The 12,607-nt window shown below is 41.4% G+C and overlaps 1 protein-coding gene across 5 annotated transcripts in view; it reads left to right on the top strand.

The window, feature by feature from the left end:
- CNOT1 (CCR4-NOT transcription complex subunit 1) overlaps window positions 1-12,607 on the top strand; it is a 128,803-nt gene that overhangs the window by 22,823 nt on the left and 93,373 nt on the right. For all 5 annotated transcript variants that reach the window (XM_058155039.1, XM_058155038.1, XM_058155036.1 and 2 more), the window contains exons 3-7: window positions 1,686-1,793; window positions 4,077-4,175; window positions 6,489-6,557; window positions 7,077-7,131; window positions 12,212-12,415. In XM_058155039.1, the coding sequence (XP_058011022.1) occupies window positions 1,686-1,793; window positions 4,077-4,175; window positions 6,489-6,557; window positions 7,077-7,131; window positions 12,212-12,415 (535 nt within the window). The remainder of the gene's footprint in view (window positions 1-1,685; window positions 1,794-4,076; window positions 4,176-6,488; window positions 6,558-7,076; window positions 7,132-12,211; window positions 12,416-12,607) is intronic.

Raw genomic sequence — 12,607 nt, 5'->3', positions numbered from 1 at the left:
CCTAAGAGGCCATCACAGACACAACATTACTGGGCAATTTATATTGAGTTTCCAAGCTTTACCTTTGGGGTAAGGTGGAGAAGTTGATTGCACAGCAGCTTCAAAGAACTATGGAAGAAGTGGGTTATCTGGACTCCTTTCAGTCAGGATTCAGGCCCAGGTATGAGATGACAATGATGGCATTCTTGAATGATCTCTGGCAAGAGCAGGACAGGGGAAGTCTTGACCTTGCTCTTGACCTCTCAGCAGCTTTCAATACAAACAGTCATGGTATCATTCTGGACTGGCTGTGCATGGGTGGGTGGGGGTTGGTGACACAGTGTTGTGCTGTTCTCCTTCCTTTTGAGCCAGTTCCAGTTGGTAATGATAGGGGAAGGGAGGTCCAGTTTGTGGCCTGTCATTTGGAGTACCACAGGATTTGGTGTTGAGCATTTACATGAAGATGAAATCATCCATGGGGTTGAAGGAAGGTATATAAACTGTGCTAATGATACCCAGATAGACATCTCTGTCCCAGGCTGTCCAGATGATGCTATGGAGGTACTGTTGCTGTCCAGAAGGCTGTGGGGCCTGTATGGGGTAAGATTGAATGGCTTTGGATTTTAGGACTCCCTGGTTCTAGGAATGTTCCACCATTTGTTTTAAATTCTACTTGGTTCTACTAAGTTCTACTCGGGCATGCATGGAGGTTCTCCTAGTCTTGGGGCTCTTGCTTGAAATACAGGGTGGCAGCCATAATCAAGAGGGACTTTGCACAGCTTTGTGCTATCCATCCATTTCTGGATAGGGAAGCCCTGCTCATGGTCACCTTAGTCATCTCCCACTTGAATTATTGCAATGCACTCTACGTGGGGCTGCCCTTGGAAAGCAGTTGGAATGTTATGAGTTATGAGTGTCAGTCACTTGTTCATGGACACCATGCTCCATGAGCTGCATTGAGTGTTAGTATACCTCTGGGTGAAATTTGCAGGAAGGGGTGTTAAAGCCCTTCATGTCTTGGGGCTGTGTTACATCTGGGATCCTCTCTCTCTAGTGATGTCTACCCATCCCGTTAGAGCTGGCAGGCAAGGTATGCTCTGACCCTGCCTCCAAAGTGCCAGCTGGTAGAGGCAAGAAGAGAGCTTGTCTGCCCCAGAACCCATCCTCTGGAACATTCTTCTCTCAGAAATTAGACTTGGCCCACTCCTGTTGGCCTTTTGAAAGACATTAGAAATCTGGCTTTGACATCAAGCCTAGGGTCCTGAGAGTTCTTGCCTGCAAAGTTGGTTTAAGTTATCTCTTGTTTTCAATGGGATTGTCTTTCGAGGGTTTTTTCTTCTTGTTTTTTAACTGTTTCAGTGGCAAAGTCATGTCAGTGCGACAGGTTGCATATGAATGTCAATGTCAAATATATTCCAAATGCCCTCTGACAGAACTTAACTTCTGGAAGGATCCTTCTTGAGGACATTAATTAACTTCCAGGGGAGACTGTTGCGGACTTCAGGAGCCTGTATTGCTTTAGCCCCTCTTCCTTCTTGGAAAACAAGATGTATTGGGGGAACCTTTTCTGGTGGGGGAAATGGTCCTGCAGATATCTAGCTGCCTAACTAATGCCTCGATCTTGGTTTATATTTTATCTGGAGACCATGTCTATACATTTCAGCTTGGCTCTTGAAGGTAATTGGGGGTTATTTTCTGCATCTTAGATTGTGAACCGGCACGGACCTGAAGCAGACAGGCATTTGCTACGCTGTCTCTTTTCTCATGTGGATTTTAGTGGCGATGGTAAAAGTAGCGGGAAAGATTTCCACCAGGTAAGTTGAAGAATTTTCCATGATTATGTTTGTCTTGAAGTTTGACTACTACATTATTTGCTACATGGCGTTGCCCTTGAATACCATTTAGACACTTCAACCAGAACATAGTGACGCAGACCACAACAAGTATGCCTTAGTGTGCCCATGTAACACCTTTACAAGCTGCATTGGTTGCCATTTGCTTCTGGGTACAATTCAAGGTGCTGATCTTTACCTGTAAAGCCCTATGTGCATAGGGCCTGGCTACATGCAGGATCGCGTCTCTCCCATAACATCAGTCTGGCCAACTTCATCCAGCAGGATTGATGCGCTCTTGGTTCCTTCAGTTAAACAATGTCTCCTCTCAGGACTGTAATAGCACCTCCCCTCTGGAATGAGGTCGTTTCTTTCCTCCTCCTCCCCTCCCCCCAGTTATCTGGATAACACCCCCCCCATGAAGCTTTTCACCCAGGCCTTTGGCAAGGGGCAGGCAAAATCCCTCCCTTCATCAAGAGTATGGGTTGCTATTTATTGTATTGACTGTACTATAATTTCATTGATTGCTGTGAGTTTCCCAGAGTTACTGAGGATTGGGCAGTAAGCAAGCTCAATAATTCACGTAGTCCTTGCTTAATAATTATTTATTCAGCAACTTTTGAAAATGAAAATTACAACAATGCTAAACAAATGATAATTAGGACTGGTCCTGGAAGTTACATCTGCCTCCATAGTCACATTCTTGGCAGCCCACCCATATTTATAATTGTAGCATGTGCTTCACCCCTCTATCGTTTTGGCTGCCTTATATTCTTCCACCAAAGGCTTGTGAATGGCCAGCAGCTACCTTGGCCAGGTCAGCCATTGCTATGTTGTGTAGCAATCCTGTGGTGTTTTGCTTAACAACTACTTGGCTTTGCAAGGGACGTTCCAGCCTTAGTTAGGTCCCTTCACTTTTGACAGAAGTTTCCATCCCAGGTCTACCTGTATGTATCCACCTACCTGGCCATTTGAAGGAGAAGAAGCATTTTAGACATTGCAACATCTGTCAAAGCTGCCTAAAACAAGTTACTTAAACTTTTTGCTCTTGGGTGGCATCTCACTTTTAAAAATGTATAGAGGATTCCAGAAGAGCCTTATGTTTACTGATATTGAGTATATTAAAAATAAAAGTGATGCATTGAAATATGTAAAAATAACAGCATTAGAAAGCATAAATAAAATATTCATGATAAAACTATTTTCTTAACAAAAATAATAAGTTATATTGTTCTCCTGTACGCTGCTAAGAGAGTCCAAAGCAATGGGTTGTTAACTTCATCTGATTGGCCTGAGACTGAGTTGAATTTGTTTAAACACACCTCCTCTTCCTGTTTAGCTCCAGTTTATTAACTCAGTCTCCTTAGCTCCATTGCTTTTGACTCTTTTATCAGCTCATAGGACTTCAATAAATTAGGAAAATTCTTAAAAAAGTTTTAAAGTGCCCAATTGTTTTGTGGACCCTTGAGAAGGTTTTGAGGGAGCTCCCCAGGGATCTTCAGACTACACTGTAAAAAAATCTGGTTTAAAGTAACAATTCAAGATACAGCTTTAACTTCCTTCACTAATAGCTTTGAATCAAACTCTTGTTCTAAGGGCATATTTTAATCTGATAGTTCTTTTTGTTTTAGGGCAACTTTTTACCTGTTTTGTTTTTGTATAAAATACTTATTCATATATCTTGGGTACCATTCTCTTTAAGTACATATGATAATATATTACAGTGTACATATAATAATTATAAATTATATCTATGTTCTCATCTTTGAGAAAGATAACCAAGCAAACTGTTAGCTATCTAGTCTTTTCCACAATATTCCTTCCATAAGAGCCTGAAGACCTGGCGCTGCCAATTGGCCTGGGGACCCTAGGGAGGAGGACCACACTGGAGTTGGCTAATAGATTGATAGCAAACCTCACCTTCCCCCTCACTCCACCATCTTTCATTCTCAATATCACTATATTCTCAAGTGTTCTCTTTTTCGTTGTTTATTGTATCGTTCTGTTTCTTTGCTACTGTCATCTTTACACTTCTTCTCATTTCTGTTTTTATTGTAATCTGCCTAGAATAGCGTTACACTAGGCAAGCTTACAGCAGGTTGGCAGTAAATCAGTTTAACAAATAAATAAATAAATATAAAAAGTATTTCTTATACATTCAATGGCAAAATGGTTAATAGTAGTAGCCATATGAATTATGTTTTAAAATTATATTGTGAGGTGCAGAGAAAACACCTTTTATATAACCATCTCCTTTCTTTCCAGACTCAGTTTCTGATCCAGGAGTGTGCATCATTGATTACAAAGCCAAACTTCATTTCAACACTGTCCTATGCTATTGAAAATCCATTGCATTATCAAAAGGTCTGTATAAACAAGTCATAATTTGTTGCACTGTTCAGCCAGTGTTGCATAATTTATGACTGCAAACATGATTTTTAGCCTTTCAAGAATGTTTGAAGATGGTGAGGTATTGAAACCTTAATTTGTACATATCAGACTCAAGCAGCAATGAATTAAAGTATAAAAATTAAACAAACATAAAAATGTAGCTAGGAGAAACAACTTTAAAACAGATTACAGGACATGCTCCCATCTTAAGAGTGGTATGCCACAGTGGTCTGTGCAATATCAACTTAATAGATAGACTGTAAGCTAAAATGATTTTAGTTAAACAGCATCATAGGAAAGTTGTGTTAATCTATAGTAGCCAAAAGTCAAGAGGAAAGTAGTAGTAACTTTTCTGACTTAACACACTTTATTAAAAGACAAGGTTTTTGTGTGCTGCAACTCACTTCATCAGATGTAAAAAGTAGTTAGATCGACATGGGATTTATATTGCAGTTGTTGAGAAGAAGGGAGGGAAAAAATTCCGCCAACCTCAGAAAGTTGTAACAGACACAGTGAGTTTTTAGCATATTACAGGTGTTGATTGATAAGTTACTTCTCATCCATCTCACACATAATCTGTATCTACATAACCGGCTTCCTTTTCCCTCCCATTCCGTCCACCTCATCCAATCTAAATCTTAGCTCAGTCCAGTTGTTCTGTGTATCTAAGCTCATGGAAACCCAAGGCTTTTAATAAAATCTGTTAGTTAGAAATGTTAATCAACAGTGAGATTACAGAGACTTGATTGGATGAAATAGGAAGGAGAATCATTTATAACTGAGATAATTCTTGATAAATGTGAGCTTTATTTCTCAGTAGGGGTTGCTCAGCCTCCTATAAATCTTGAATAACGGGGGTGGGGGTGGTGCAATCTGAAAACCTTCAGTATCCCACAATTAAACCATGAGTATAATTGTGTTTGTTCTCTGTGAAGAGGCAAAATGCTGGGTGGTGTTTTCTGATTCAGTCTTGATTTTCCAAGGGTTAATGCAGTCCTAAGAGCCAGTTTGGTATAGTGATTAAAGCACTAGTCTAGAAACAGATGGTGAGTTCTAGTCCCCCTTGGGACAAAACCAACTGGATGACCCTGGGCCAGTCATTCTGTTGCAGTCCTAAGAAGCTGGCAGTGGCAAATCACTTCCCAAAAAATTTACTGGTAAAGCTGCTGAGACTTGTTTGGGAATCTGCTAGGAGTCAATATTGACTTGAAAACACACATGCATGGACGTGTGTGTCTGTATACACACACAAAATTTAAAATCTAGTCATAAACTCATAGTTTTTAGTCGCAGAAGTACTGAGATCATTTATTCATTCATTGATTCATTCTCTCTTAAGTGGGTGGTTTCAATGATGGTTGACATTCTGTGATCTCAGTGGCTGGACTTTATCATCTTAATAGGATCAAGAATATTAGGCATTTACAAAAGTTGGTTGTATAGTAAAACAATGCAAAATGTAAAATTTAATAAATATGGAGTAGTTGTTTTGATAAAATTTCAAACTTCTATTATGCTTGTCAAAGCTATGTTATAAGCATACTCGGCATGCAGAGTTAAAGTGCATCACAAGAAAGGAAATCAAAGTTCCTGTAGTTCCAGTAGTTCTGTTCCTTCCAAAAACTGATGATGAACTTCAATTTTTAAAATATAGGTACTTTACTCCACACTAGTTTAGTGACCGTTCGAAGTTGCAATGGCACTGAAAAAAGTTACTTAGGATTGGTTTGCACACTTACAACTGTTGCAGCATTTGCAAGGTCACATGATCAAAATTCAGGCACTTGGCAACTGGCATGCATTATGATACTATCTTGAAGACATGGGATCATAATATGGCTTCCAACAAGCAAAGCCAGTGGAGGAAGTCAGATTTGCTTATTCACTTCACAACCGCCTTGCTTAGCAACAGAAATTTTGGGTTCCAGTTTAGTGGTAGTTTGGAGACTACCTCTGAAGTATTGACCAAATATTGCCCAGTAGAAATGAGCATCTGATTTTTGAAATGCAGGTGTGCTGGTTGATAAAAGGAGACTGTTGATACCACGTAATGAGTTTTTCAAATCTAGATGCTTATAGTGGTAAAACCAAGAAGATTATGTTGACTTGGGGAGATGGCTGGAACTCATGGAAAAAATCTGGCTTCTTGAATCTGAATTATACTGAGAATCCTGTTTTTGTCTTCAGTGTTGTTTAGAGGTTTGATATTGGGCTGCTTTTTTGCTTTCATAATTTTTGTCTCTTTCCTTCTATTAAAATTGTGTACAACATTCTTGTTTCTTTCAGAGTCTTAAGCCATCACCCCATCTATTCACCCAGCTGAGCAAAGTAATCAAATTAAGCAAAGTTCAAGAGGTGGGCTTACTGTTCTATTCTTATGCACTCAGCATCGTGGGGTTGTGTGTGTGTGTATGGCAGCATCCATATCTTGATGGAATCATAGAAATGCCCCAGCTAGTATGCTTCTCTTAGCCTTGAGAAATAAGTAGGAGACAATCACCAGCAGATCCTCCACTTTTACCCTCTACTTCCTGACTGGCTGTAATATTCGTTATTACTGTACTTCAGAATGCCAGGAGCATCACCAGCATAATCTTGATCCACTGGATGGATGTTGGGATCTATTGGGGAGGGCTGCAGTTAAGTTTTGGATTTTTCCAAAACTTAATTGGAATATGTCTTTGCAACATTAAACCCATTACTCTCTGCATTCTGATTTGATATAGAATTGCCCATGTTTCTCTTCTGTGTCATCATCTTTTAGGAATTTTAGTAGTGCTATCATATTCCCCCAGTTTTCTTAAGAGTAAGCATACCCAGGTTTGATGGTACTGAATTATAATACATTAACTTTTAACTTCTCTTTATTAATAGGTTATTTTTGGTCTTGCTTTGTTGAACTCTTTCAATCCTGATCTACAAGTTTTTGGTAAGATAAATAATAACTGGGTAGGAATCTTCTTCCTGAATTTTTTAATATAATGGTTTTGTTTGCACAACATTCCGGTACTTAGCCATTTTTCACCATTTTTATATTCACATAATACAGAGAACATACTAAACCACAGAAATAATTAAATGTAATCCTAACATGTTATGTATATACAACCATAGGATATATGTCAATGCCATTTTATCCTTGTATCTGTAGGAAGAGAAATGTGGAATTTTAGAAATCTGCACTGATACCGTGTTTCTCCGAAAACACAACCCACCTTAATAATAAGACCAACCCTAATTTTTGGAGGATGGGTCTAATATTACCCCTACCCCAAAAATAAGCCTGAAAGGATGGGCATAGCCAAGTTGCGGTGTGGGCACGTGGGACAACTGTCCAGCTGCAGCTGCAGCCCACTGGCCGCTTGGAGCAACGCAAATACTGCTTCTGCCCTTCTCTTGCGCTTCTGGATCCTGTTATACACTGAAGGCTCGGAGTGGAGCTATTTTTGCGAAAGGCAGGAAAATGGGGAAGGAGATTTTCCTGCCTGTCATCCATTCCCCAAGCTCAGTACAGACTGAGAGAAGGATGGTAGGCAGGAAAATTCCCCTCCCCATTTTCCTGCTGTTCGCAAAAAAGACTCCATTCCGAACCTTCAAAATATTCTAGGTCCCTGCAAGGCTTGTTGTAGCATTGCGCGTGCGAGCGGCAGCATTGCCATGAGGTTTGTCACATCGGCACAGCCTCTTCGAGCAGGACTCTGCAAGCATTGCTGTGCCATTCAATGATGGGATTCAAATTTTTTTACTACCGGTTCTGTGGGTGTAGTTGGTGGTCATGTGGCTGGGTGGGCGTGGCCAACTACACTCATGTTTAGGGTTAGGAAGGGTGCCTTGCCTGCCCCTCCCCTCCCAGTCACTCCTTGTCACGCCTGGCCTCAACGTATCTATAGTTCTGTAAAACTTGTTCACCTTTTTTTTGACTTTATTATCTGCATCTACATACTATAGATGGACTTTCATGGACCACTGAAAGGAGGAAATGGCTCACATGCTTTTCCCAAGAGTGTGATAGGCAGATCACAAAACAGGCTTTTGGGGGGCTGCCAAAAAGAAGGGGGAGGCAATATATTTTCCAAAGAAGCAGAAGCCATAATAAGAAGATGGAAACTGAACAAAGAGAGAAGCAACCTAAAACTAAGGAGAAACTTCCTGACAGTGAGAACAATTAACCAGTGGAACTACTTGTCTCCAGACGTTCTGGGTGCTCTATCACTGGAAGTTTTTAAGAAAAGACTGGACAACCATTTCTCTGAAATGGTATAGGGTCCGTCCCCTGTCCTCCCAAAGTCCCTTCTAAATGTTATTCTGTTATTCTGATACCTTTCCCAGGCCTTCCACTCAGATTTTGGCATCCTCAGTTTTCCTGCCTGAGCAGTGGGTTAGACTAGAAGACCTCCAAAGCACCTTTCAACTCTGTTATTCCATTATTCCTGAGCTAAATAGCTGAGACCCTCATTGAGGCCCCATCTCTTTTGCTCCACAGAGTAGTGAGTTAAAGAGCTGTCTCTAGACATTCATTTTAAGATTTTTAGAAACCTGCAGTTGAAAGTTCTTCTTTTTTTTTTTTATTGAAAGAGTTTTAAAAAACAAAAACATTTTTCCCCCTTTTTTCCCCCTCCCTCCCCAAAAAAAAAACCAAAAAAAAAAACCTTCCCCCCCCCCCGGGCTTCCCGGGTCAATCACAAGGTATTGTTATACATAAACCAAGCATAGAATAAAATTTTCCCTTCCAATCCAAATAACCACATCCAAAGCTTTTCATCTCCCAACCCCCTCCCCATTACATAAAATAACTTTCTAATTATTCAAAGGCAATCTGATATTTCTTAATCTGATATCTGTTTTGTAGATAATCAATCCATTTTTTCCATTCAATTAAATATTTTTCCTGCGTATTGTCTTTTAAAAACGCTGAGATTTTAGCCATCTCAGCCAAATTAATAACTTTCAATATCCATTCTTCTATTGTAGGTATCTCTTCTTTCTTACCCTGAAGACCCAATTTCTTTTGGAATTTAATCCCAAAATGATTGCCCTTTTAGCATTTCTCTTGATACTTCTCCAAAACGCACTCCCAAGAAGCCACATCTCCCTCTCCCCACACACACACACAATTTAAGCAAATTCCCTTGTTTTTGAGACGTTAGAGTCAGAAGGTACCCTGGAGATCTTGTAGTTCAACCTTCTGCTCAATGCAGAAGACTTCATACATACACAAGTTCGCAGACATCCCGGCTTTGGCTGCAAGAACTGCAGGCAGCCTACCCTGCCACACACTTCCTCTTCCCACCACCCCATTCAAAGGAGAGAAAGTGCCTCAGACAGCCCTTTATGATGGAGCCCTTCCCGGGGAGCAAAGCAAGACTTACTGATGGGGGCCAGCAAGCTCCAGGGATGTGGAGGGGCTAGCGCAACTCACAGGCTTACCTGTAGGCAGAAGGAGGCAGATCTGGGCCGATCAGCTGGGGCACAGCAGGCACGCACCAGGTGGGAAGGCAGCTTAGGCAGGCCAACTTAGAGCAGAGACTGCACATGTGCAAGCAAGGACCCAAACATAGTGAAGAGTGACTGGGCAACCGGCCGACCAAGGGCAGGGCTAACCAGAGGTGGTATTTGCAGGTTTGGCAAACCAGTCCAAATTTCCACTACCGGTTCACGTGAACTGGTCCAAACGGTTTGAATATCACCTCGGGTGCCATTTCTTGCATGAGCGGCGGCATTATGTACACTGAGAGCATATGCACCAAGACAAATTCCTTGTGTGTCCAATCACACTTGGCCAATAAAAAAATTCTATTCTAAATTCTATTGCCACAAGTTTGGACACATGGGCACAGTCACTCACGGCAGGGTGCCAGCTGCATCGATGTGATGAAGCTCGCGGAAGTGCTGCCATTCTTGAGTGCAATGCCACAACAAGCCTTGCAGGGTCCTGCTCTAAGAGGCTGCACCGGTATGACAAACCTCAAGGCATAACCTACTACTAGATAAAGTAGAAAAATGTGGGTTACAGCATCACCAACAGATGGATTCGTAACTGGCTGACCAACCGCATTCAACGTGTAGTCCTCAACGGAACTACATCCACATGGAGGGAAGTATGCAGTGGAGTACCCAAGGCTCTGTTTTAGGCCCAGTACGCTTCAACATCTTCATCAATGACTTGGACGAGGGGATAGATGGGGAACTCATCAAATTTGCAGATGACACCAAGCTGGCAGGAATAGCCAACACTCCAGAAGATAGGCTCAAGATACAGAAGGATCTGGACAGACTTGAACATTGGGTGCTATCTAACAAAATGAAATTCAACAGTGAAAAAAGTAAGAGTCTACATTTAGGCCAAAAAAAAAAATGCACAGGTACCGTATATGTGGTACCTTGTTCAATAGTAGTAACCTTGAGAGGGATCTTGGAATCCTAGTGGACAACCATTTAGATATGAGACAGCAGTGTGCAATAGCTGCCAAATAGAATCAAGATCACGTGAAGTGTTAATACCACTTTATAATGCCTTGGTAAGGCCACACTTGGAATACTCCATTCAGTTTTGGTCGCCACGATGTAAAAAAGATATTGAGGCTCTAGAAAGAGTGCAGAGAAGAGCAACAAAGATGATTAGGGGACTGGAGACTAAAACATGAAGAACGGTTGCAGGAACTCGGTATGTCTAGTTTAATGAAAAGAAGGACTAGGGGAGACATGATAGCAGTATTCCAATATCTCAGGGGCTGCCACAAAGAAGAGGGAGTCAAGCTATTCTCCAAAGCACCTGAAGGCAGGACAAGAAGCAATGGTTGGAAACTAATCAAGGAGAGAAGCAACTTAGAACTAAGGAGAAATTTCCCGATAGAACAATCAATAAGTGGAACAACTTGCCTCCAGAGATGTGAATGCTCCAACACTGGAAATTCTTAAGAAAATGTTGGATAGCCATTTGTCTGAAATGGTGTAGGGTTTCCTGCCTGGGCAGGGGGTTAGACTAGAAGACCTCTAAGGTCCCTTCCAACTCTGTTATGTTATGTTATTGCCGCCGCTCCTGCACATGGCTCGCTCGAGTTGCAAACAGCCTGGGGATTTTTGCGGCCTTTATGTGCCTGCAGGATCTCTGGCTTCTGAGTGCAGCGAAGCCCAGCATTTGGCTTCTGGTGTGATGTTCTCCTCCCAGGCGGCTCTCCCAGGTGTGTCCACAGCACGTCCAGCTCACCGAGTCTGGCCTGCACTTCAGAAAAAGTGAGGCCTCGAAAATAAGTCCAAGTGCTCGGTCTTATTTTCTGAGAAACATGGTATCTGTAGCTCAGATGCTGATTTGCACAAAAAAAATCTCTTCCCCAAGGCATGCTGAGATACAAGATTAATAGGAAAGCACTTACTAGCTCACTATTCCTATGCATATCCTTTTTCACCTCTAGTATGTGTTTCTATAGTATAATGTCTGTATTGGTAGTCCTCAGCTAACAATGGCAATTGGAATTGGACATAAAGCATGAGGTTATGTGATGATGCTTAGTAATGGTAACTGGCTGTTGCCATCATTAACCAAATTATTGTGAGCAAGGAGTTCACATGATTGCCACTTGTGATCTCTTGTTAACATCCCCATTGAATTTGCTTGTCAAAAGCCAGTGAAAAAGGTTGCAAATGGCTGGCATGGGACACTGCAATGGCCAGATCTCTGAGGACCAGTGTGATTGTTAACCAAGGACCTCCTATATCATTTACTAGAAGGCAGTTTTAGGAATAGTCCCAAAGCCATTGACTAGTATGCTAAACAATTTCTTCCCCCCTTTTTATAGGCTACCGCTTTGAATTTAATGTCAAAACAAAATTACAAAGTTCAGACGATGTTGTGTTTTAGGCAGGGTCATGCTGAGTGATTCTGTGATATGGAGCTCTTTTGTGAGATAACCTAAACAATGTGTTCCTTTTAAATCACAAGAAAAAACATTTGTGCTTATTCCTAAAGCAACTGTTAATTGCTGTCTATTTGTCTTCTTTTTTCTTTCAAGCTGCTCAGTTTGTTAAACAGAAGCTTCCTGATCTTCTGCGCTCATATATTGACGCAGACGTCAGTGGCAGTCAAGAAGGTGGCTTCCAAGATATTGCAATAGAAGTCTTGCACCTCCTTCTTTCCCATCTTCTTTTTGGGCAGAAGGGAGCATTTGGGGTTGGACAGGAACAAATTGAGGCTTTCCTCAAAACATTGCGCAGAGGTAAGTTATGCCCGTCATGTGTCTCTTTGAAGCTTACTTCTAAAGAGCCTTGCAGGAAGTACCGTGTTTTTCGGAGTATAAGACGTACTTTTTTCCCACCTAAAAGAGGCTGAAAATTTGGCTGCGTTTTATACTCCGAATGTAACACATCCTCTTCCTGGCTGCAGGGATTGCCACTGGCAATAGCTTGTG

The sequence above is a fragment of the Ahaetulla prasina genome, chromosome 12 (assembly GCF_028640845.1).
Source record: "Ahaetulla prasina isolate Xishuangbanna chromosome 12, ASM2864084v1, whole genome shotgun sequence".
NCBI classification, from domain to species: Eukaryota; Metazoa; Chordata; class Lepidosauria; order Squamata; family Colubridae; genus Ahaetulla; species Ahaetulla prasina.
This window is presented reverse-complemented; position numbering and strand designations above follow the sequence as displayed.